Source organism: Panthera uncia, assembly GCF_023721935.1.
Source record: "Panthera uncia isolate 11264 chromosome E2 unlocalized genomic scaffold, Puncia_PCG_1.0 HiC_scaffold_19, whole genome shotgun sequence".
NCBI lineage: Eukaryota > Metazoa > Chordata > Mammalia > Carnivora > Felidae > Panthera > Panthera uncia.
Window position 1 is genome coordinate 16,743,066 of NW_026057588.1, and position 25,135 is coordinate 16,768,200.

Below are 25,135 nucleotides of genomic sequence, written 5' to 3' on the forward strand. Positions count from 1 at the left end.
AACAAAGGAGAGGACCGTTATTTTATGGAGAAGGAGGAGAAAGTTGGGAGGGGTTGTTTTGAACCAGTCCATTGCAGAAAAGGTGTTTCTCATTGGCTGAGTTGCAGGGGTGGTTGATTTCTTGTAGGAGATGCACTGTGCATCTTTTCCCCCTGGGCCTGTAGTTGTGATTCTTTCCTGTCGCTGTGGAGGAGTCCCCTGTTGGGGTCTGTAATTGGACACTTCTTCCTGTAATTGACCTGGAGTGGTACAGTGAGAGAGCTCCACCTTCTGGCCTAACATTTCAAACGAAGTTTGCCTTCATTAATTTCCACACCTTCATCCCTGGCTTTTGAGCCCCGTTATGAGCTTTTGTATACTTCTCCACCTAAGAATACCTTTTCTAACTCCACTTTTCTCAAGCTGCCCATCCAGGGGTGGGGAGTGCGGTGCTGGCCTGTCCTAATCACAAAATGCAGCCCTTAAGTCCTCAGGGTTTGTATCTATGTGAGCTTTGTCTTCAACTAGCCCATCCATGCATGCCTTCATTCAGCAGAAAGTGAACCATATGCTGTGTACTGGGCTCTGTGCTGGGCACTGGGCACACTCAAGAAGGCAAAATACTGCTGAACCCATCCCCTTTCTAGAAGCTCCCTTTTCGGTTGCCTCCTGACCCCCCACTGCCCACCCTTTCCTGGTTCTCCTCATACCTCTCAGACTGTGCTTTTATCTTCTTTAATAGCGTGGCTCCCAGAACAAGTCCAGGCCCTGCCCTCTCCTCCTTGCTCTCCTCCCCACCCTTGCCAGAGGCTCTCACCTCCCTTATCTCCCTTTACCCTTTCTGCCCCACAAGGCCCTCATCACACTTCCCCATTGCAGCCTCTCCCGGAAGCTCCAAGACCCCTTATTCCTACACAGGCTTTAGCACTTCCCCAAACCTACCTCTTCTTCCGGGTGCCTCACCACCCCCAGGCCAGATACTTCCGGCCCCAGCCCATGTCTCCATAGGAGGTCTCCTTGAGCCTCCCTCCCCCAGTTGCCCCCTCCTCTCCCCAAGGCCTTTCCCCAGCCTCCTGCCCCAGGTTCTCATCCCAGTCTCCCCCTGAGCATCCTCCACATGGCAACTGGGGGCATCTCCTTGAAACTCAATCCTCACATGCTCCTCTTCTGATCGGACTTCAAATGCCTTCAGCTGCTCCTAGACTAAAATCCTAACTCCTCCTCCTGGTCCACAAGGCCCCACAAGAACCACCCCCTGCCCTCACGTTCTGCTACCCTCCCCTCACTAACCTTATCCAGCCTCTCTGCCTCCCCTCCTTGCTGACCCTCAATATTACCTTGTTCCCAGATCAGGGCCTTTGTTCTCCTGTTCCTTCCCCTAGATTACTCCTGGCGTCTCCTCATCCTTAGGACCTTAAGGACCTCAGAGACCCCTCTGCGATACCCAGTCTAATTCAACATCGTCCCCTCTGCCTCTCTCCTTAGTACCCTGTTATTTTCCTTTATATTCTTCTCCCAGTTTGCCAGTAAATATGTAATGCTGCCCCTCCTGCTGGGGTGTGAGCAGGACCGTGACTGTTTATTTCACTGCAAATCCCCGTGCTTGGCACCTAGTAGGTGCTCAATAAATATCCCATAAATCATCAAGCAGAGTATAGTTTTAATGTGAGGCCCGTCTGTGAAATGGTGTCTGCTGTGATCCTGTGTGTTCACACAGGAAGGCTTTCTAGCCAGGCTGCTTGGGTTCGAATCCTGCCTCTGCCACTTCCTAGCTGTGTGACCTTGGGCAAGTCATATGACCTCTCTGGGCCTCAGTTTCTTCACAGGAAAATAGAGATAAGCACAGTACCTTCCTCATAAGGTTGTTCTGGGGATGAAATGAGCTCACACAAGCGCTTACAGCGGGGCTAGGGCAGTGAGCTCTCAACGAGTGTCACTGTTGCCCTGGGCTTCCTGTCATTGTGTCTGTTTGAGTCTGCCCCTGTGCTTTATGTTGGGGTAGCGCGTCTTTGGCGGACAAAGAACAGCATCCCAAGGCAGGACCACGTGTCCATGTTAGTATTTGTGGCTAGGATTGCTGCCACATACATGTCTCTGGGACCCTGAGATTTATTTTATTTCTTTCAACTAAAGTTTATTGAGTGCCTATTTGCTGTTTCCCATCAGTCAAAACAAAACACGGGTGGCTGGGTGGCTCATTGGGTTAAGCAGCTGACTCTTGATTTTGGCTCAGGTCATGATCTCAGAATTGTGAGATCGAGCCCCGCCCCAGGCTCCGCTGGAGCCTGGTTAAGATTCTCTCCCTCTCCCTGTACCCACTCCCGCCTGTAGCTCTCTCTCTAAAACAAACAAACAGACAGACAAAAATCCCTGTCCTCATGGAGTTCACATTCTATCAGGGGGATTCAGAAAACACACAAGAAACCCAATAGATAAGAGCAATTACATAGTATGTGAGAAGGTAACTGAGACAGAGGTGCAGGGGGACCACAGGTCATAGTTCTAATTCAGCTAGTCAAGGAGCTCACACTGGGAAGGTAACATTTGTGCAAAGACCTGATGGAGGGAGAGAGGGAGCCATGTAGGTGTTGGAGGAAGAGCATTCCCAGAGGAGGAAAAGGGCACATGCTAAGGCAGGAGGCTGTCTGCTGGGTCTGAGGCACAGCAGGGAGTCAGTGTGGCTGGAGTGGGGGAAGCAGAGGTCTGGGAGGCCACAGGCCAGATCGTTGGCCTTGGGCACCATTGTGCCGACTTTGCTTTCAAGAGTCAGGTTAACTGACCCTCACATTAACTGAAGGGTTCAGCCAGAAGAGCCCAGACCTCAGGGGTTCATGGGCTCCCTCTGGCTGTGGGTGGAGAGCAGACGATGGGAGCAGGGAGACTGGGAGGGAGGCTGCTGTGATGTCCAGGCAGGAAGGAATGGAGATGGAACCAGCATGGGAGCGGCGTAGGGAGACATGGTTGGATTCTGGATGTGATTTTAAGATCCCAGATAAGGACAGCTTGGCAGTTTCCCGAGGATGGTCAACCTTCCCACATCTGGACGAAAGTGGGAGAGGAGTAGAGCACAGGAGATGTGGCTGCCAGCTTAGCCAGGCTGGGGCCAGACCTTGTCTCTGCCAAACCCGTCGTGGCTCCTATACCAGCCTGAAAGGGAGCAAGAAGCAAGGTTCTCTGCCTGCTCTGCCCCTCTCTTCAGTCTTCCCAAGGCCTGGAGATGGTGGGGGTGGGGGTGGGGGTGGGGGTGGGGGTGGGGGGGAAGGGTGACTTGCCCATGAGGCGAAGGGCATTGCTGAATCCACTATCTTATCTGAGAGACCAAACACAGACCAAATGTCACGGTCACAGTGAGTTCTTTCACTCAGTAAACACTCCCTGGGCTGGGTGATACAGGGCACAAGGCAGTGACTGAGACTTCGTGGATCCTGTTCTCATGAGGCAGGGGGGAAATGAGACCAGCCGAGAGTGGCCAGGCTTGTGATGGAGGAATTATGGGCCAGAGGGGTCAGGGCTGGGATGGGGAAGCCCAGGGGCCTGTGGGAGCCCAGGGGAGGTACTTGATCCAGCTGGCAGGTGGTCCAAGGAGGTTCCCTAGAGGAAAGGACATCTGTGCCGGAGCACAAAAGACAAGTAGCTGAATGTGGGGAGGGGGTAGGGGGAGTGTTTCAGGTGGAGGAAGCTTCAGGTGCCAAGATGTTGAAATGACAATTTTGGTAAACAGAGGGGCTGCGTGGGCTGCATCCCAAAGCTTGACAGGGGAAGGCATGTGGGAAGGAGGTGCAGCCAGGGGTCTGAGCCCATCAGGACTTGTAGGGTGCTGAGTCCCTAAGAGTGTGTGTGGTCACGATTCAGGAGACCCCCTAAAACCCACTCCACATTCACCATCCATTTAAAAGTCTATCCTCTGCCCTCTCTTTCTCAGGGGGAAAAAAAAAATCACTTCTGACCATTAATTGTTCTTGAAGAAGTCTCCAGTGATCTGTGTGTCTCCGGCTCCAAGAAATCTTGCACCTACTGTGTTCAGTAGATGGTGTCACACTTACAACCTTCTTGTGAGACGTCTTTGCCCCCAAGTTGTGCCGGGAGGTGCCCACCAGACTGAGATAGACTCCACTCCGGGTCCCAACAGCACACCTCCTGCTTTACCCAGATCCTGCCTGTGGGCCACAGCCTGTGTCCCCCAGAGACAGGGTCAGAGTCATTTGGATGCACAATGAAAGAATAAATGAACGAGGAAAGACTCCCACAAGACGCAGACCTGGAGTGACGCCAGGGGCGGGGGGGCAGTGAAAGTATTTAACTGTGGACATGGCCGGACACTGAACAGTTGGAATGGACAAGGCCATGGGGCTGGGCCAGCAGCCTCTTTAAGTGGCCGGCTGCGGATGTGGTGGGGGGCTCAGGCGGTGACTGTGTTTTCATTACCGAGTGCCAGCTGTGCCTGTGACAGCATTTTGCGTGGAAAATAAAGAGATCATAGAATAGCCCTCTGGTCATTCCCTAAGCCTCTGGATATCCTCCAAATGTCTACCCCGGTCCAGATCACTTAAAGGCTCAAAAATGAGGCCCATCCTGCCACAACGCTCTGAGATGGGCGTGTATCACTGCTGTGTTCCTGCTAAAAGCACATGATCTGAATCTAATCATGGGGAACCGTCGGCCAAGCCAAACTGAGGGAACTTCTACAAAATAATGGACTGATACTTTTCCGAAATGGCAAGGTCTGGAAAGACAAGGAAAGAGTGAAGAAATGTCACAGATTGGAGGGGACTGAGGAGACACGGCAACTAAAAATGTCAAGTGTGATCCCAGACTACGAAAAGGACATGAGAGGGAAAATAGGAAATTCACATACATTCCCTAGATTAGCTCATAATGTCATGTCAGTATGAACATCCTGCATCTGACCGTTGGACCACGGTCATGTAAGAGAGTGTCCATATTCGTGGGAGACACGTGCCTACATGTTCACGGATAAACAAGCATCCTGTCTCCAAGTTACTCTCAAGTGGTTCAGCCCAAGCTTAAAAAAAAAAATCTATTCTCTCTCGCTCTCACTCTCTCTGTGTGTCATCTATCATTCCTCTAGAAACCACCAACTGATAAGATCATTCAATTTAGCTGAAAGGTAGGCAGGTATTCGTTTTCTCCCTGTAACGTGTGGGTCTGAAATGTTTAAAAATAAAACATTGAAAAGGAACATAGTAAAACTAAGAAATGAAAATAAAGGGACAAATGGAACAGAGACTAGAGGAAGACAGTCCCTGATTATGACAGAGGTCTGCACGTGTCGAGGGTCAGCCATCTGTTGCCAGTGATTGTGCCTTGGTCTCTCCACCTGTGACTTAGGTTGTGGTGGTCCTGAATCATATTTGCCCCAGGCTCTGGATGCTTTCGGAGGTAGGGGCCTGGTGGGCAGGGTGGAAGGGCTAGAGAGAGCAAGGGGAACCAAGGAATTCCCAGTGACTGAGACTTCCTGAGGGCCTGCCCAATACTCCGTTTTTGCTAATGAATATTCCACATCCAACAGTGTCTTCTGACCATCTACTGTGTGTCTGAGGACACTGTTCTGGGTGCTGTGTGTATAGCAGCAAACGCAACCAAGTCCCAGTCTTCCTTCTCATGTGACAAGATCGACAGCAAACAAATGAGAATAAAATACAGTGTCAGGTTGGGACAAGGGGTGTGAGTAAAGCAGTGTCAAGGGCATGGAGCCTGATCAGGGTGAAATATTGGAAGGACTATCTGAAGAGATGACATTTGAACTGAGACCTGACGGCGAGAAAGAACCATGCAGATTTCTAAAGAAGAGAGCATCAGGCAGAAGGACCTGCAAGTGCAAAGGCCCTGGGGCAGGAATGACCTTGGCCTGTACAAAGCGCAGCAAGAAGGCCAGTGCCTGTTGAACCGTAGTAGAAACTGAGCCAGGTGAGGTGAGCCAGGGCAAGATCTTGCAGGAATGACTTGAGAGTTTATTATGAGCGAGAAGGGAAACCCCTGGAGAGTTGTAAGCAGAGGAGCGACGTGACACAAAGAGCTTCACATGTGCGGTTCAGAGAGCTGAAGCCCCCCAGTGCAAGCAGACTCATTGTAAGGGCACTCAGTGTGACTTCACCCCACCAGTCTCCTCTCTGGGGGTCCCCTGTAGCAGGAGATGGGATGACCAACTGGGTGGGTATGGGGAGGAGGTTGGGCTGCTCAACAGCTTAAACTTTCCCAGGTGACCTGCCTCAGGAGAAGGACGTCGCCAGAGCAATTATCTTATCAGATATACCCGTGCCTGGCCTGAGATACACGTCCGTGCTGTGAGGCCAAGCATGAGATATCAAGAACCTGCCATTCCAGCAGTCCAGATCCTCACTGCTGCCCACAGGGGTGCCCACCCGGGGGACCTCAAACCTGGCACCAAAACCAACATCGAGCCGGGATCCTTGGAGACGTCTTTTCCCCACTCTGTTCCTTGGTTTCCCCACGCGGGCAGGTTGGGGTGGAGATGGGAGCACCTGTAATGGCTACGGCTGGATGTGCGGGGCACCTCCGGGACCCCCTTGAACCTCTCCAGGCCTTGGTTTCCCCTGTGCACAACGGGAATGTTAATGCCGCCCGCACAGGGGTTTGTTGCAGGGACCCCCACGGTCACATGTGTGCAGGGCCTGGCTCACACTTGCCACCGACTGCTGATGTGAACTGAGGGCTTCTTCACTGGTGGTCCCATACGAGAGCCAGGCTCCGGGGTCAGACCTGGGCTGGAATCCTGCCCCTGGTACTTAGTCATCACAGCCTTAGACCAAGTCCTTAACCTCTCTGTGCCTTGGGTTCTTCATCTGTACAATGGCGGCCAATAAGAGAACATAACTTTATAAGGGTGAGGAGCTAATGAAACATCCACACGAAGCACACTGGGCAGAGCCAGAACACGGGAAGTCCTCCCTAAATGACAGTTATTACAGCAACCGTTGTGAGCGCACTCCCCCTCCAGGAGTCAGGCATGGGCAGCGTGGCCTGGAAGAGGACCCTGCAGCCAGCCTACCTGGTTCTGAGTCCTGACCCTTCCACGTCCGAGCTTGCGGACAACAGGCAAGTGTCTTAACCATCCCGTGCCTCAGTTTCCCCATCTCTGTGGTAGGGAGAGGAAAGAATAGTACTCGTCTCAAAGGGATGTTGTGAGGTTACGTTAGTTAATGCAGGAAAGCCCTGAGCCCGGTGCTTGGCACGTGATGAACACCGTATGTTTGCTGTTCTTGTTGTTACAATGGACATCCTCAGTGGTCCCCTGATCTCAGTGGTAGGTTGAGATGGGTCTGGGCAGGTTGGGGCAGCTCAGTAGGTAATACCTGAGCTGCTTAGGCCTGGAGGTCACCCCAAGGAGCCCCACAATCAGCTGTAATTGGGGCAGTCTTGCTCCACCTCCTCCCTCCCTGGGTATATCAGGGCCAGTCCAGACCCTAGGCTCTGTCTCGGCAAAGGAGGGTGGCTGCACCAGGCACTATGGGGAAGGCAGTGAGTGGGGCCCGGAGTCAGGGGTCGGGAGGCTGGAGGCTGGAGGCAGGAGTTTCAGCGGGACCTGATGCCTCCCCGCTCCTCTCATCCCCAGGAGAATTACGAGATGTACTCAGTAGAGCTGGGTCCTGGCCCTGGTGGGGACATGGCAGCCAAGATGAGCAAGAAGAAGGCAGGCAGTAAAGGAGGCAAGAGGAAGGAGAAGCTGGAGAACATGAAGAAGGAGATGGAGATTGTGAGCAGGGGGCGAGGGGGCTGGGTGGGGGGCAGGAGTGCGGCCGGTGAGAGCTGGACAGTGACTGTCCTGCCCCCACCACGCAGAACGACCACCAGCTGTCAGTCGCGGAGCTGGAACAGAAATACCAGACCAGTGCGACCAAGGTGAGCTGGGCGCAGAGGGAGGGGTGCACGCAGAGAAGGGGAGAGAGGGAGAGAGAGAGAGGAAGAAAAGGGAGAAATGCATTAGAGAGAAAGGGCCAAATAGAGAGAGGGATGGAGTAGGAGAAGCAGATAAAAAGAGGCAGAGAGGCAGAGACAGAGAGAGACAAAGAGGCAGATAAGAGAGAGAAGCAGAGCAGAGACAACAGGAAGAGAGAACCAGGCAGGAAAATTGAGAGAGACTCGGTGGAGGGCAGGGGGAAGGGGCAGGACAGAGGCAAGGATGACACAGAAACGAAGAGGCACAAGACAGAGGGGAGAAGAGGGGAAAGAGACAGACAGAAGAGCTACTCCCACCAAGGAGCGTGTGGTGAGACGAAAGCCCTTGGAAGCCACTGCGACCACCTGCCCTGTCCCCAGGGCCTGACTGCCAGCCTGGCCGCGGATCTGCTGCTGCGGGATGGGCCCAATGCCCTCCGGCCGCCGCGTGGTACCCCTGAGTATGTCAAGTTCGCCCGGCAGCTGGCCGGTGGTCTGCAGTGCCTCATGTGGGTGGCTGCTGCCATCTGTCTCATTGCCTTTGCCATCCAGGCCAGTGAGGGGGACCTCACCACCGACGACAATGTGAGTAGCAGCTGCTGTGGGCAGACGTGAGACACAGGGAACTGGAGGATAGAGAACATTGAGCATGGACTCAGGACGCGAGGGATACAGGATGGGGACACAGACACGTGGAAATGCAGTTCCAAGACATAGGTCACGGGGGGCAAGAGGAGGGGGAGATGAACAATACTGGGATATGGGGCAGACCCGATGACACAGGTCACAGGGGACACAGAGAATGTATCTCAGATATGGGGGACACGGGTGGGGATACAAAGACGTAGAAATACAATGCTTAAGATATGCAACTTGGGAAACAGAAGACACGGGACAGACCAAGGGCACAAGGGACATGGGACTCAGACATGGGACACAGGGCATAGGGATATAGGGGACAGAAGACTCAGGACACAGTGCCTAGAGAGACATGAAGCAGACAAGGAAGCACAGAGACAGAGAATATTGAAATGTGGGACAAGAGGACATTGGATATATGACAGGGGTCAGAACAAGAGACGTGGGAACTTAGGGATGTGTGGCATTGACAGGGATTTGAAAGTCATAGGACATGTGCCACCAGATGGGGACTTAGAGGTACACAGACATGGGGAGACGTTGGACATAGGGACTTGGAATTTGGAACATGATCGTGGAGTCCACAGAATATGAAGCATAAGATCGACAGCATACTAACATGGAAATGGGGACAGGAGGGTGCACTTTGGGGCACAGGGCACATAGAGGTGGCACACAGATTGTGAAAACACAGAACACGAAACTTGTAACACAGGAACTATAGGGCATGAGACCATGAGGGGACAGAGGACAGCAGACATGTGGAATACAAGACTCAAAAGGACGCAGGAAAGGATGCATGGTGACACGGGGCACAAGTCGTAGGATATGGGGACATGGGGGATGTAGGGTTCAGGACCCAGAGAATATGGGATATAGGTACACGACACTGGGAATACAGGGAGGCTGAATGTGGGACGTGGAGAACACAGGCACAGGGAACACAGGCCACGGGGAACAGTGCATGTGGTGGCTAGTAGAGCAGGGAAAACCACAGGGGTGACCCCAAGAACACCGGGAGACAGGGAGCAGGCGGGTGCCCCCGCGCAGGGATCTTCCGGCCCCTTCTCGTCAGCCTGGCCCCCTTCCTGCCTCTACCCAGCTGTACCTGGCACTGGCCCTCATCGCCGTGGTCGTGGTCACCGGCTGCTTTGGCTACTACCAGGAGTTTAAGAGCACCAACATCATTGCCAGCTTCAAGAACCTCGTGCCCCAGGTGGGTCCCCATTCAGTTCCCTGTGTGCACTCGGGCGGGCGCAGGAAGGCTCCTGGCGTCTGTCTGTGTGGGCCTTCCCACCAGGCCCAACCTGCTCCCAGCCTGTAGCCTCCCGCTCCGCCCATAGGTCCTCCACAGCTCCCTCTTTGCATCTCCCCGCCTTCCCCTGCACTCAGTGACCTCCACCCCCACCCCTGCCCACCTCAACCCTGTGCCCCTGCCCCACAGCAAGCAACTGTGATCCGAGATGGGGACAAGTTCCAGATCAATGCAGACCAGCTTGTGGTGGGCGACCTGGTGGAGATGAAAGGCGGGGACCGAGTGCCAGCGGACATCAGGATCCTCCAGGCCCAGGGCTGCAAGGTGGACAACTCCTCGCTGACTGGAGAGTCTGAGCCGCAGACCCGCTCGCCCGAATGTACACACGAGAGCCCCCTGGAGACCCGCAACATCGCCTTCTTCTCCACCATGTGCCTTGAAGGTCTGTGAGGCCCCTGCCCCCCCCCCCCCCCCCGGCTGACCACGCTGCCTCCACACTCCCCACGGCTGCCTCCACTCCCCTTCTTCTGCCATGTATGAAGCCCCCCTGCCTGCCCACCTCGCGTGACCACCCCCTCTTCGGGGCGTCCTGCCCCTCTATCTCCCATGACTTCCCCTTCTGCAGTTCACACTGTGTGCACACCCCCATTGCCGCCCACCTGTCCCTGAGGCGCCCTCTTGGCCCCGCTGCAGGCACGGCACAGGGCCTGGTGGTGAACACAGGTGACCGCACCATCATTGGGCGCATTGCATCACTGGCATCGGGAGTAGAAAATGAGAAGACCCCCATCGCCATTGAAATCGAACATTTTGTGGACATCATCGCAGGCCTGGCCATCCTCTTCGGCGCCACATTTTTTGTGGTGGCCATGTGCATTGGCTACACCTTCCTGCGGGCCATGGTCTTCTTCATGGCCATTGTGGTAGCCTACGTGCCCGAGGGGCTGCTGGCCACTGTCACGGTGAGTTGGGGAGACAGAAAAGAGGTGCAGAGAGCTGAGAGGCTCGTCCATCTGCGTGTTCATTCATCCAGGGTTGCCTCCATCGTCTCCCTGTTTGTCCTACCACCCCCTCACTTCCCACCCACACACCTTCCCACCAACCATCCTCCCCACCCCCTGTCTCTCCATCTATCCATCCATTCAGCAAACACTCACCAACGCTAGTCTGGGCCATACCCTATACCAAACGCTGAGGACTCACAGATGAACAGGACGCATCCTTGACAGGAGGAGGCTGAGGTCCAGTGTGGGCAGCCCTCAACAGTTAGCACCCAGTCCAAGACCAGCCCCAGAGGAGGTTCAGAGGATGTCTGCTTTCTCAGTTTGGTTGTGTTGATAAGAGAACCTACAGAACCTCAGCCTGGGCAGCTTAGAGAGGGGCCTAGTTATGTCTGTCTGGGCAGATTGGGGAGGTGTCCCAAGTGGAAGAAAGCACAGGCCGGAAAAAACAGAGGCAAGAAAAGCATGGGTTTTGCCGAGGAATGCTGTGTACACAGTACTGTGGCTGGGATGCAGGCTCCCCTTGCTGTGAGAGAAGGGAAGGACTAGAAGCAAGGATGGGGCCCCCTACCTGCGCTTCTCACCCCTTCTCCCAGGTCTGTCTGTCCCTGACAGCCAAGCGACTGGCCAGCAAGAACTGTGTCGTCAAGAACCTGGAAGCAGTGGAGACACTGGGTTCCACATCAGTGATCTGCTCTGACAAGACAGGGACCCTCACTCAGAACCGCATGACTGTGTCCCATCTCTGGTTTGACAACCACATCCACTCGGCTGACACTACGGAAGACCAGTCAGGTGTGGGGGTGGAACGAGACGGGGCTGGGGCAGGATCTGGTAGACGCTAGAGACCTGGAAGGGAGCTCTGAGGTTACTGAAGGGAGTCTGGGGAGGGATCTGCATTAATGGAGTGGGGCTCCATCCCGATCGGGACAAGGGTCTGTGAGGCTTTAGGTCTGCAAAGGGGCTTGGGATTGGGTCTCCTAGGAAACTCAGTACTGGGTCTGGAGAGAAGGCTCTGTCCTGGGGTATGAGGAGGGGTTTGGGTCCCACCCAGGTCTGGGAGGTGACCCTGTCCTGAATCTAGAGAGAGGGACTCGGTTCTGGTATGGGAGAGCGCTGCTCCGGGTCTGGGGCCCGCGAGGAGTCCCCTCGCGGCCCCAGCCTGGACGCCTGGTCTGCAGGGCAGACGTTTGACCAGTCCTCGGAGACGTGGCGGGCGCTATGCCGCGTGCTAACGCTGTGCAACCGCGCTGCCTTCAAGTCGGGCCAGGACGCGGTGCCGGTGCCCAAGGTGAGACCATAGGGTACTCCGGGGGATCCCGGGAGCCTGGTGCAGCCAGGCTCGCCCCTGACACCCGCCGCCGCTTCCAGCGCATCGTGATCGGGGACGCGTCCGAGACTGCGCTGCTCAAGTTCTCGGAGCTGACCCTAGGCAACGCCATGGGCTACCGTGAGCGCTTCCCCAAAGTCTGCGAGATCCCCTTCAACTCCACCAACAAGTTCCAGGTGTGCGCCCGGTCCCGCCCAGACCCCCTCCCACAGGGAGGACCCCGCCCATCTCAGGCCCCACCCACACTCGGGGCTGGCCTACCGCAGGGTTTCTCTCTTAGTTCCCTCCCCCTTCCTAGCCAAGCCCCGCCCACAACCACTTCGCCCCCCCCCCCCCCCCCCAGCCCCTTAGCTGGGGGCTCACCGTCGGCTCTCAGGCCTTCCGTGGGGGTAGCTCGCAGTCCAAATTCCGTCCCAGACCAACTCCGACCCTAATTCTATCCATTCTCTGCGCTCAGGCTCCTTACTGCGTCCCTAACCCTCAGCCTCTACGAAAGACCTGTCCGGCACGCTAGCCCCTCACCCCCAGCCAAGCTGCACCCTCCAAAGGTTCCTCCGGCTGCGCCCCAGCGCGGTCAACCCCGCCGTTCTCCCAAGTCCCGCCCCCTTGTCCTGGTCCTTAACGCCGTCCCCTTCCTTGCCCGAAGCTGTCCATCCACACACTGGAGGACCCGCGGGACCCCCGGCACGTGCTGGTGATGAAGGGCGCCCCTGAGCGCGTGTTGGAACGCTGTAGCTCCATCCTCATCAAGGGCCAGGAGCTGCCGCTGGACGAGCAGTGGCGGGAGGCTTTCCAGACTGCCTACCTTAGCCTGGGAGGCCTGGGTGAACGCGTGCTTGGTGAGACCCCCAGGGCTCGGTGAGACCCCCACAGTAGATGGTAAACCAATCTGTGAGGAGGAGCTAGCACAGACCCTGCCCAATCTTCCCTGCCCAACCTTCCCCGCCCAGCCCTGACCATGACCTTTCCCATCCCTGGCTCACAGCTGACCTGCCCAAGTGCACACATTCATCTTTGACTTTCCCTGTCTCAGTCCTGACCCTTGTCCATCCTCAGTTTCTGTCTTGACCCAGCTCCTTCCCACCTGTCCTCCCTGGGACCTTCCCATTCCTGACCTGACATCCCTGGATTTTTCCCAGCTCTTGCCCCAACCTTGACCTGCTTTCGCATCCACCTGTCAGTGTCCTCCTCTTGACCCTTTGACCTCCAATCCTTGCCTCAACTCAAGACTCCCCAATCCTTGTCCTGACCTCTGATCTCCCTCAACATTTTGTCCCGATTCCTAAATTTCCCTAACCCCTGCCTCAACCCTGGAAGACACAAACCTGTGGTTCAATCCTGGATCGTTTATCTTACTTGTGTGGGACCGCTGGCAAGAAATGCCCCTCTCTAGGCCTCAGTTTCCTTATCTGCAACATAAGCATGCTAACAGTCTCACAGGTTGGTTGTAATAGACTCACATCATGTGAATGAAGTATTCAGCCATCTGATAATGGTCAGGCATCTGTAGGTGCTTGGTACAAGGGGCCTTGTTATTTTACTCATCACCTGGCTTTGCTAGAGAAGGGCTTCCTGGACCCTTCTCTGACTCCCCTGTTTTCTGGTCAGGATTCTGCCAGCTCTACCTGAGTGAGAAGGACTACCCTCCCGGCTACGCCTTCGATGTGGAGGCCATGAACTTTCCAACTAGTGGCCTGTGCTTTGCGGGACTTGTATCCATGATAGATCCTCCCCGGGCCACCGTCCCTGATGCTGTGCTCAAGTGCCGCACAGCAGGCATCCGGGTATGCAACCAGGAAGGGGAGCAGGCAGGGGTGAGAACAGAAGTTAGCAGTATTTGGGGGTGACAAACCCTGTGACAGAGAACTACCTGAAAGTGGTTTGAACCAAAAAAAGAATATATTGATTCATGAAACTGAAAAGTTCTGGGGAATGAAGCTTCAGGTATAGCTGGATCTAGGAGTTCAGTGTCATTAGGAATTTGCCTTTCTCCATGTCTTGGTTCTACTTCTCTCTCTGATGGCTTTATTCTCAAGCAGTCCCTGCATTTTGGTCGACAAAGATGACCACCCCCCAGCAGCTCCAACCGACATCCCACCTGTTTAGCCACCCCACAGAAAAAGAGTGCCTCTTTTGCTGCTGTCCCGGATTGGGTCACATGTTCCTCCCTGAACCAGTCACTGTGGCTAGGGGTGGGATGCCTCGGTTGGCTAGGTCTGGGGTTACTTGCCCATTCTTGGCTAGAGACCTCACTTCAACTCTGGGGGTGGGGGATGGTTCCTGAAAGACAAATCAAGAGTTGGGGAGCCAAGACTGAGCAAGCAACAGCCATGTCCCTCTCATGGTCTCTAAGACCCAGTCCCTATAAGAGCTTGGCCCTGTTACCTTTCTAAGCTTATTGCTTAGCCACCCCCCTGCCTCACTTCTTTGTTTACTGCTTTCCAGTCATGCTGGTCTTCCCTCTACTCCTCCAACAGTTCAGGCATGTTCGCACCCCAGGGTCTTTGCATTGCCTGTTCCTGCTGTCACGAACACTCTTCCCTCAGTTTTACATGTGGCCAGTTCTCTCACCCCTTTCAGACCTCTGCTCAGATGTCACTTTCTCAATGAGGCTTTCCCTGGACACACTTAAAATTGACACCACTTTTTCCATCCAACATTTGCCATTCCCTTTACCCAGGTTAATTTTTCCCCTCTCCTAATATCCTGTATCATTCATTCCTTTACTTTGTTTATTTTCTGTCTCCCACACTAGAGTGCCAACTCCACAAGAACAGAGATTTTTGTCTGTCTGCTTTGTCCCTGACATTTTCCAGGCACACAGCAGGTGGTCACGACTGGTTGAATAAGTGAATGAGTGTATCAGTAGATGTCCACCAGGGAGGATGAGGAGAGTGGGCTGATCTGAAGGCAACAAGGGTCTGATGGTCCCCTCCCCAACAGGTGATCATGGTGACAGGTGACCACCCCATCACAGCCAAGGCCATTGCAGCCAGTGTGGGTATCATTTCAGAAGGCAGCGAGACAGTGGAGGACATCGCTGCCCGCCTCCGCGTGCCTCTGGACCAAGTTAATAAGAAGTAAGCCCCTTCTGCCCACCCCCCATGGTTCTCTCCACACCCCAGGCAGACTGAGGCCCTGGTGATGCCTTCCTACCTCCTTCCCAGGGATGCCCGTGCCTGCGTCATCAATGGCATGCAGCTGAAGGACATGGACCCGTCTGAGCTGGTGGAGGCATTGCGTACTCATCCCGAGATGGTGTTTGCTCGCACCAGTCCCCAGCAGAAGCTGGTGATTGTGGAGAGCTGCCAGCGACTGGTACGACTCTGCCGAGGAAGGCGGCCCATGGGCTGGGCTGGCCCTGGGTTGGCCTCTCACTGACCACCCCTTACCCGCACCCACTCCCTGCAGGGCGCAATCGTGGCTGTGACAGGGGATGGCGTGAACGACTCCCCAGCCCTGAAGAAGGCAGACATCGGCGTGGCCATGGGCATTGCTGGCTCGGATGCTGCCAAAAATGCGGCTGACATGATCCTGCTGGATGACAACTTTGCCTCCATTGTGACGGGCGTGGAGCAGGGTCCGAGCTGGGCTGGAGACTGGGGGAGGCAGTGTGGGCACAGGAGGAACTGGGCAGCGAGGAGTCTGAGATGTCTTCTGTAACCCCACAGGCCGGCTGATCTTTGATAACCTGAAAAAGTCCATCGCCTACACATTGACCAAGAACATTCCAGAGCTGACGCCGTACCTCATTTACATTACTGTCAGTGTGCCCCTGCCCCTCGGCTGCATCACTATCCTCTTCATAGAACTCTGCACTGACATCGTGAGTCTACAGCCCCAACGCTCCCACCCGTGCAGTGCCCATGGACAGACACTCTTGGACACAATGATACAGACGTGTGTACAAAGACAGGCAGATGCGGATATGCAGGCAGGCAGATAGGTAGTCCCAGACAGAACTACAGACGTGGACACACAGGTGGGCACTCAGGCATAGACACGTGGACTCAGACGTTAACACACATATCTGGTGAAAGTTGGATCACAGACAGACACCCTTCAACAGCCTTGACAGATAAACACTGTCAGGCCCCAAGGCAGACAGACAGAAAAAGAACCACAGATACAGGGATGTATGCAGCCAGATGCATGGCCACGTTGACTTATTTATTCAACAGCACTTGCCTAAGTGCCTTCTTTGGGCCAGACACGCGTTAATTAATTTTGTCCTCACAAACGCTCAGTGGGATGGGCTTTATTTATTATCCCCATTTTACCGATGAGCTAACTGAGGCATAGACAGGTCAAGCGGTTTGTCCCAGGTCACACAGCTAATAAGTGGCACACTGGGATTTGAGCCCAGGTAGTCAGGTGCCCCAGGGACTCTGCTCTTGATCAGTATACTCTGCTGCCATTCTGCAGTGATGGACAGATGGCGTGGGGGATAGGGAGGAGGACACAGGGACACAGAGACAGAAGAGATGCAGAGATAGTGACAAGGAGAGATAGGAACACAGGGATACAAAAGCAGAGACAGTCACAGAGAAAGAGACCAGAGACAGGGACAAAGAAACAGTAAGGGGGAGAGAGAGAGGGAGAGAGAAGGTGGGGGAGGGAGAGAGAGAGAGAACAAGAACATGCCATAGTGGAGGTAAATCCAGATGTTCTGATGGAGGTGGATATCAGGTCAGATGTGGACACGGATGTGGACCGGACAAGACAACACACCTTTGTTGGAGGGATGGACCAAACATTGCTCTGTTGGATGGACTGGCTGATCCGTGCTGTCTAGGCAGGTCTGCCTGTGTGGTCACCTGCCTCGTAACCTCAGTCCTATCTCTGTCCGCTGGCAGGAGGTGGGGGGGAGGGGGACCCCAACAGTTAGGGGGCAGGGGCTCAGGCCAACCCTTAACCCCAGTTCCCTCTGCTCCTGGCCAGTTCCCATCTGTGTCTCTGGCATATGAGAAGGCAGAGAGTGACATCATGCATCTGCGTCCCCGGAACCCAAAGCGCGACAGATTGGTCAACGAGCCCCTGGCTGCCTACTCCTACTTCCAGATCGGTGAGCGCCTGTGGGGCCAGGGAGCCCAGGGCTCCCTGCGGGGCTGCCCACCTGCCTTGGAGTCTCTAACTGGGGCTCTGGCTTGTTCTAGATCCTGGGGTCTGGATTCGATCCTGGGTCTCTGTTGTTCTCTGAGTCTGTGTCTGCCATGATCCCTCCCTGTGTCCCTTCTCTGTCTCTGGCCCTGCTCTACATGACCCTGTCTCTGGGTGTGTGTCTCTGTCTCTCTCTGTGCCTCGTCTCTTATGTCCCTATTGATCTCTCTTGGGATCCTTGTCTTTGTGCCTCTCCATGTCTGTCACTGTCTGTGTCCCTGTGTTTGTGTCTCTGTTCCTCTCTGTGTCCCTACCTTTCAGTGTCCTTGTCTCTCTCCATGTCTCTGTCTGTGTCTCATCCCTGTCTCCCTGTGTCTCTTTGCATCTCCCCCAGGTGCCATCCAATCATTTGCCGGCTTCACTGACTACTTTACGGCCATGGCCCAGGAGGGCTGGTTCCCATTGCTGTGTGTGGGGCTGCGGCCATACTGGGAGAATCACCACCTACAGGATCTGCAGGACAGCTATGGCCAGGAGTGGGTGAGCCCTTGCCCCACCTCATCCCATGTCGCCTTCATTTCCGGTGCCACCTACCTTGTGGGTGGGCCCACACTCAATCCTCCACGTGTGATTGAGCTCAGGCAGAGCATCCCAGACTCTCTGCCAGTTCTGGGTCCTTTCCCACCACTGTCTTGAGCTCCAAACTCCTGCCGCCGATGGTCACAGCTGCAGATGTCCCCTCCCTGCCCTCCAGTAGCACGTCATCTCTGGTGTGGAGCCGGGCCCCTATTCTGTTATTGTCACTGCAGTATCACGTACACAGAGTGTTTGCACGTGTGGCGGGCTTTAATGAAGGTTTGGAGCCCGGAGAGGCTCGATTCGGTTAGCAGGTGTGTTTAGTGTGCCCTGCGGTGTTAGAGGTCAGAATATTCCCCTTAAACATTTGCCATCACGGTTAAGAATGCAGACCTTGGAACCAGACTGCCTGGATTCATGGTTTGCCACAATTCCTCACATGCTGTGTGACACGGGGCAAGTTGCTTTGCCTCTCTGTGCCTCAGTCTTCCCATCTGTAAGTGGAGATAATACTAATATCTACTTCAGGGACTTCACACTGTGGTCCTCAGGCCGACAGCATCCCCTGGGAGCTTGTCTGAAATGCAAATTCTCAGTCCACACCCCAGGCCTGGAAGGCTGTCATAACCAGCCTTTCTGAGGATTCAGAAATGCTGAAGTGTGAGCACCACCAGTCTCCCTCCTACGCTTACCGGGGGGGATTAAGTGAGATATACATGTGAGACGCGTGGTACCTGAAGCAGAGTTAGCGTTCCTGACACAATTAGCTGGTATTATGAATAGTTACACTGAATGGTCTGAAGAGTGGTTGCCCCTTTTAAACGGGGCACGTGCTCTCTTCCCCATAGGCTCTTCTGGCCTACTTCACTCATTTTTGCCATCTGCCTGGGCACTGGAGTCCCCGGACGTTGCAAATTCTGCCCTAGGAGCCCGATTCCCTTTTCCCAGGGGCCTTCTTGTGGGTGTCCGGAAGGTTCTACATCCCTCCTTCCATCATGAAAGCAATTGCCTGACCTACCACGTGCCCAGGTGTTGCCATCCAGGCTTGCGAGACCAAGATGTCTAGGCCCCACATTCTTTGGTCCTGCAAACCTGGCAGATCGGGATCCGTCCTCTCCCCCGCTCCAGCCTCTGACGTAAGGGAAAGAGCAGTCAGGGGTTCACGGTCCCAGGCCCTGACTGCCTGGCTGACTGCAGAGCCTCTCCATCTGGGCTCAGGATGCTTTTGCTCCCCTCTGGCCCACAGACGTTCGGGCAGCGCCTGTACCAGCAGTACACCTGCTACACCGTGTTCTTCATCAGCATCGAGATGTGCCAGATCGCTGATGTCCTCATCCGCAAGACACGCCGCCTCTCTGCCTTCCAGCAGGGCTTCTTCAGGTGTCCCCGGCCGGCCGCGCCCCTGCCCCGCCCTACCCTCCGAGCCCTGGCTCCAGCTCCCATCAGATCCTGACTAGGGCTCACTGCAGCCAGCAGACGCCAGCACCAATTTGCGCATGTGCGGGTGCCAGGTGCTACCATTCCTTACCTATAGCTGGCTCCCACCACCTGCCTCTCACCCGGCCCCTCTGCTTTCCTCAGCCAAAGGGGAGATGGGACAGGGCCAGCGTCCACTGTTGGAACATCTCCAGCTGACGTCCTTTGACCCTGCAGTGCCCTGCTTTCCGTCTGGTCCCCAGCTCCCCATGGCCTTTGTTCTGAACCCGCCATTCTGAGCCCGTCCCCTCCCGCCCACCCGCAGGAACAGGATCCTGGTGATTGCCATCGTGTTCCAGGTCTGCATCGGCTGCTTCCTGTGCTACTGCCCCGGAATGCCCAACATCTTCAACTTCATGCCCATTCGGTGAGGGGCTGTGAGCTGTGAGTGGAGGGATGGGCACAGGGACACAGACTTGAGGGTAGCCTTCACCTCGCCATCCCACCTGTGCCTTCAGGTACCAGTGGTGGCTGGTCCCCATGCCCTTTGGCCTCCTCATCTTCGTCTATGATGAGATCCGGAAACTTGGAGTTCGCTGTTGCCCAGGGAGTGAGTGTGGAGACTGGGGGCCAGGGGGTGGGGGGCTGGAACATTCTCACAACAGCTGCTCTGATCTTTGACCTCCAAACCCTTGACCCTCCGTATCAATCAGCAATAATCACGCCTTGGATAAACCTTACTGGCTACGATACCGCCACTGAGCAAAGCTTGACCCTCCGTATCAAACCTCCACTGATCCATACCTCTGAGCACCTCCCTGTTTTCTTTTCTCTCTCTCCCAGGCTGGTGGGATCAGGAGCTCTACTATTAGAGGGACCGCGGCCTTCAGGCCATCCTCGCATCCCCCACAGCAGAGGTGGGGGACACGGGACCCTTTGGGCAGCCACCGGAACATCAAGCAATCAAGAGCCCTAGCACCACCTGTGTCTGCTCTCGCAGCCCATGGCACCCCAACTTTGCGGGACATCCCCACTCCCCTTCCCCATCCGCGGAGAGCTTCCCCCCGTGGCAGAGCAGTCCTTGGGCCCAGTCCTCTGAGGGGGTGGGGGCTTCAGGAGGGAGTGGGAACTTGCGGCTCCTGTGAAGTGGGGCCGTCCTTAGCACGCCAGGCTGGCAAGAGGGCTGCCTGGGGCTCTTCTTCCAACACACTTGTGCTGCGTGATAGTAATAAACCAGCTCACATTGACTATGCTTTTATTTTGTGCTGGGCACTGTCTTAAGTGTTTTTCATGATCCCCTTTGACCTCCCACAAGCCTATAACTCAGCAGCTATTTATTTGTTCAGGTCTGTATCTCCAGTTCCTAGGACACAGCCTAGTGTGTAGTAGGTAGTCACTAAACATTCCTGGGGGAAATGAATTCCCATTCCTTTGTCTAGAGTGACAGCATTTACAGGCGAGCTGGACATGACCACAGACAGGCACCCTCAGGAGTGATGCCTTTGCCCCTCCACTAGTCTAGACACCACCTCTGGTCTCTCTCCTCAGCCTCCATTCTCATTCTCCCCTCGGCACCTTGACAGAATGTGTCAACATCTTTTCCACCTCAAGCAGCACCGTTCCACACCCGCCTCTCCCTTCACAGGGGTCTCCACTCTGGTTCCACTTGCTCATTCCTCTGCTGCTGCAGTGGGACTGACTCTGGAGGCTAAAGTCACAGGTCCCGTCCTCACATGCCTCTCCCCTGAAAAGTTCACTCTCCAACTGCTCGACACTGCCTTGACATCCGCCCCTCCACCCCGTCCCCTTCCTCACCTCTCTTCCTGGTTCTTTAGTAGGAGTCTCTCTGGCAGGACCCCAGGCTTCTCCTCCTCACCACAGCCCCCACTCCGCTGCCCCCATGGCCTGTTCTATCTGCAGTGGCTTCCACATCTGTCTCTGGTTCTCCCACTCCACATGGCCCAGCGATCCTACAAACACATCCCATCAGTGAGCCCTGGACTCCCTGCCCTTCCCTGGCCTAGAATTCTCTATGGTTCCTCCCTGTCCCTGCTGGCTTCCAGCCTCACAAGCCGCCTCGATCTTATTCCAATCAATTCTCGTTTCACTGGAAAGCCAGGCCTGCTCTCTGACCTCAAGGCCTTTGCACAGGCTTTGCCACCTGCTTTCTTCCCCTTGCCCCATTCGCTCATCCTTCAGTTCTCAGCTCACATCTCTCTTCCAGGGAACCCATCCTGTCCCCCAGGTTGGGCCCCCCAGCACCGCCCTGATCTAGCCTGTGCTCCCTCCATTTCAGCCCAACCGTTCTGGTCTCCCTGAGCCCCATAAAAGCTGGGATTATCCACAGATAGTTGGCCACCTACAGTGGCCCTGGATCAGAGTCTCTGCTCAGCAAATAGTTGTTGAATAGTCATTTCTGCAACTTTCACTCGTCCCCATACATGTCAAAGGCTAGGTGGGGCATGGGATGGAGGTGTGGGAGAGAGATGCTGTCAAAGATCTACCCAGCTGGGCTAGGAGTGCCCATATACTCTGTGACCAATCAGTCACTCCCCACCCCTCCAAGACACCTGTGGACAGTCTAGACTAGGGACAATGAAGAGGTGGCAGGGCTAGGTGGTGGTTTCCCCACCTGAGGGTAAATGCTCCCTCTGAACACATCAAGACTCCTAGCACAGCTGTGCTTAGTGCTTTCCTAAGCCCGGGGTTAAGCAACATTACGGCAGGACCTTGACAGCCTGGAGGGAAGAGACTGCCTAGGGGGCACTTACCCTATCCTAGGCCTTGGGAGATCCCTGTGGTAATACCAGCGCTGAGGAGCACCTTCCTGGGCGGGCAGGATTTGCATCAAGGTGGAACACAAACATGACATTAAAGCCTTGCTTCTGACACATCCCCTCTGGGATGGGCAGGCGGCTGGCCACTAGAACAGGGAAGGCCTGGGGTGGTGCTGGGGGAAATGGAGAGCACGTGAACTTGACCGGTTGACCTGTGAGCTGGGAGTCTTCTCACCCCCCACAGTCCTTGAAATGTGCATTCTCTTCCACCACCCCACCCCACATGCTACCCCAAGGATATAGCCTTGACACTGATGTGGTATTAGATAATATGTGACTGAATCCAGTTAAAACCTCTATATATAAACTTTTGGGATTTGGCAGGTGGGTGCAGAGATCCAGTCATCCTGCAGCCACCAGATAAGCCTTGTATGTTTAAGTTCTGTTATTAAACTTGCCACCGACCAACTGGAGTGGCTGCCTCTTTCTTCTCTGCCCTCTGAATAATGAGGCTGGTCTCCGACTACACCTGAGAAGTTCCCAAAGAATTTGTGAAACCAGAGGTAGGGAGGGCAGCATCCAGGACGATGCCCAAGTTGGGCTCAGCTGCTGTGCTAGTTGGCTGCAGCAGTCTCTGTACTCCATACTAAGAAGACTCCAGCCAGGATTTGATCTGAGGGCTACAGAACTGAACCAAAGCACCCCAGAGCTCATAAAAGTCTGCCACCCAAGGGCCAAACCCAGAATTCAGGTGGTTGGACTGTTCAGTATGCAATGGGGAATCCCAGAAGGTTGTAAGCAAGGAGGATGCACTAATAAAACTGGGATTTCAGATACATCCCCTTCGCCTCCATATGAAGGGTGGATTGGAAGGGGAGATTAGGGCTGAGAGTCTAGGAGGTAAGCAGCCAGGGAAGGGCCCAGGCTGTGAGGAAAAGCCTCTGAGAAATATATTCTTCGATTCTAGCTCCCTTCTATCACCTGTTCCCTGCCACTGCTCAAAGATTATCTATTCCAAGCCCCCAGTCTATCCTGGAAAAAGGAAGAGCCGGGGAACTGCTGCAGAACACAGGACAAACCAGTGTTGGCCAGTTTCCTAGCCTACCTGGCTTCAAAGCCAGAACAAGGGCCTCTAGAACCCAGTGAATATGGTATTGGTAGATAGTTCCAAAGAGAGAGAGCGAGAGAGAGAGAAAGATGGAGGCAGAAACAACTTTCCAAATACTGTTTACTTCACAGAAACCTGGAGGCAGGGAAACGGTATGTGAATGTCTGAGACATCAAGCCTAGGAGTGCACGTTGACAACAGCGACATAGAGGGCGAGGGTGCTGAGGGCCAGCAGCCCTGTCACCACTGCTCGGGCCAGCAGTGCTGTCCAGCTGCCCAGGGAACAAAGGTGGACGAAGGTCCTGTAAGGAAACATCACAATGAGGAAAGGAGAATAGATAACCCACCCCCATTTGGACCCAACATCAAACCCCACCCAGCTCACTCCATGACAAAGGCCTTGTAGACGCTAAGGAACATCAGTAGGAGGACTGCTGGCCGAAAAGTGTGGTATAGGTCGTAGCGTGTTATCATCCAGACCTGGGCAGATGCAACGATGTAATGGACCTGCAGGGAGGTGGGAAGTCAGGACCAGGTTTTGGGAAGAGTACAGCCACCAGCAAAAAGGTGTGTGGGAGAACAGGACTCCGTACCAGACTGATGTTGGAGTCGATGCTCATCTGGATGTACTTCCAGTCAAACTCAATGCCCCGGGCTCCAACCCAGAGGGGGATGCAGCTGAGGAAGGCAAAGGGAGGGATTCTCCAGCACCCTCAGCACCCAGAGTCTGAGCCCCCACCCTCCAGCACCTCCTTAGAACCCAGGTATCCTTTCTTAGGAATCTGGGCTCCAGGCTGCTGCACACACCGGGACATAATGAGCTCGGCGGTGGCCCAGCCCAGGGCAGCAACCATGATCTTGTACTCCCCCTTGCCTGCATTCCGGGACATGACAAGGTTTAGGCCTATCAGGTCTGCCACATCCACGCTGGCCTTCATGAACTCCTGTGGGTCAGGTTGAGGCTTGAGTGAGCACAGGTGCCAGGGGGCCCCACTCCTACACTCCTGCCCCCTCCGTTGTCCCACTCACCCCAATGAAGTCATAGATGCCGCCTTCCCAGGTGGGAAAAAAAGTGGCCAGGAACAGCATCTGAGAAAACAGAAAGATCACTGCAAGGTGAGGGGAATAACCCAAGTGGGATATGCAGGAAATTAGCGTGGGTGTGGAGGGTAGAGCTCTGGGGGTTCAGGGACCCTTGTGGAAAGGGAGCAAGAGGCGGGCAAGATGACAGGATCAGGGGAGACAAGGGGGTAGGGGTCCGAAGTTTGGGTTCCGTGGTGGTCACAGGGGATCGGGTTAGGCAAGGAGGTGCCGGAGCTAGCTATAGCTACCCCGGCAGTGTCAGCAGCACTGTGTGGACCTTGGGGTTAGTTCGCGGCTCCTGCAAGTACGAAACACTCCACCACACAACTGAGTTTTCTCAATTTTACTAAACTGCTATACAAAAGTTGTTTGGAGACCTCGCCCCAAGTTTCGCCCCTTCCAGAGCCCATTTTTTCCAGGGTATTCTCAGGGGGCCCCGGGGGCCCTCACCTTGCACAGCTGCACGAATAGGTAGGTGACCCCAGCCTGCACGCACTTCCAGAAGGCGTTGTACTCGGACCTGCAGGAGCGGGCGGTCAGGCTCGGCCCGGGCCCCCGCCCTCCCGCCCGCGGCTGCCCCGCACTCACAGGCCGCTGCACTTGTACGTGATGAAGTAGGGGAAGTAGGCCAGGGCGAAGCAGTTCCCAAAGTGGAACAGGGTCATGGCGCCGGCCGCCGGGGCCCGCGGGGCGCGGGTCTCTTCCTCGGCCGGCCTGGCGCCCGAGCGCGGGGCTGGCGCCCACCTGCCTCCGCCGCGACCCGCGCGGCCTTCTGGGAGCGAGGCCGGGCCGGCGCCGGCGCGCTGACGTCACGGCCCGCGGCCGGCGCCGGGAGCCTGCGCGGCCCCAGTGCGCCGGCGCGGAGCCAGGTGGGGCGGCGACGTGTGGTCCCCCCCCCCGCGGGCACCGGCGGAGCGCGTTTGAGTGCGGGGCGCGCCGTGACCCCGTAGTGAC

At 55.4% G+C, this 25,135-nt stretch overlaps 2 protein-coding genes across 4 annotated transcripts in view; one reads left to right on the forward strand and one right to left on the reverse strand.

The window, feature by feature from the left end:
• ATP4A (ATPase H+/K+ transporting subunit alpha) overlaps positions 1–20,469 on the forward strand; it is a 94,644-nt gene extending 74,175 nt beyond the window's left edge. For all 3 annotated transcript variants that reach the window (XM_049621964.1, XM_049621962.1, XM_049621963.1), the window contains exons 3-23: positions 7,574–7,714; positions 7,801–7,860; positions 8,278–8,481; positions 9,638–9,751; positions 9,980–10,232; positions 10,484–10,752; positions 11,388–11,586; positions 11,973–12,082; positions 12,163–12,297; positions 12,768–12,960; positions 13,730–13,905; positions 15,065–15,201; positions 15,289–15,439; positions 15,533–15,701; positions 15,793–15,947; positions 17,063–17,186; positions 17,616–17,761; positions 19,044–19,177; positions 19,539–19,640; positions 19,732–19,823; positions 20,057–20,469. In XM_049621964.1, coding sequence (XP_049477921.1) covers positions 7,586–7,714; positions 7,801–7,860; positions 8,278–8,481; positions 9,638–9,751; positions 9,980–10,232; positions 10,484–10,752; positions 11,388–11,586; positions 11,973–12,082; positions 12,163–12,297; positions 12,768–12,960; positions 13,730–13,905; positions 15,065–15,201; positions 15,289–15,439; positions 15,533–15,701; positions 15,793–15,947; positions 17,063–17,186; positions 17,616–17,761; positions 19,044–19,177; positions 19,539–19,640; positions 19,732–19,823; positions 20,057–20,085 — 3,081 coding nt within the window. In that variant the 5' untranslated portion in view covers positions 7,574–7,585 and the 3' untranslated portion in view covers positions 20,086–20,469. The remainder of the gene's footprint in view (positions 1–7,573; positions 7,715–7,800; positions 7,861–8,277; positions 8,482–9,637; positions 9,752–9,979; positions 10,233–10,483; positions 10,753–11,387; positions 11,587–11,972; positions 12,083–12,162; positions 12,298–12,767; positions 12,961–13,729; positions 13,906–15,064; positions 15,202–15,288; positions 15,440–15,532; positions 15,702–15,792; positions 15,948–17,062; positions 17,187–17,615; positions 17,762–19,043; positions 19,178–19,538; positions 19,641–19,731; positions 19,824–20,056) is intronic.
• A 2,732-nt stretch (positions 20,470–23,201) lies between these two features.
• TMEM147 (transmembrane protein 147) lies at positions 23,202–24,953 on the reverse strand. Its single transcript, XM_049621607.1, has 7 exons — positions 24,770–24,953; positions 24,632–24,701; positions 24,128–24,187; positions 23,906–24,042; positions 23,692–23,776; positions 23,484–23,605; positions 23,202–23,400 (listed from the first exon to the last, which is right to left on the reverse strand). The coding sequence occupies exons 1-7, from the start codon at positions 24,844–24,846 to the stop codon at positions 23,277–23,279; spliced, it is 675 nt and encodes a 224-aa protein (XP_049477564.1). The 5' UTR covers positions 24,847–24,953; the 3' UTR covers positions 23,202–23,276.
• Between the last annotated feature and the right edge of the window lie 182 nt (positions 24,954–25,135).

Bases quoted from the DNA above. Each gene is read 5' to 3' on its own strand.
- TMEM147 (XM_049621607.1), bottom strand. From the start codon at position 24,846: ATGACCCTGTTCCACTTTGGGAACTGCTTCGCCCTGGCCTACTTCCCC. The intron at 24,188-24,631 runs GTGAGGGCCCCC...CTGTTTTCTCAG, and splicing joins TATTCGTGCAGCTGTGCAAG to ATGCTGTTCCTGGCCACTTT. The intron at 23,777-23,905 runs GTGTGTGCAGCA...TGCCTTCCTCAG, and splicing joins GCCGAGCTCATTATGTCCCG to CTGCATCCCCCTCTGGGTTG.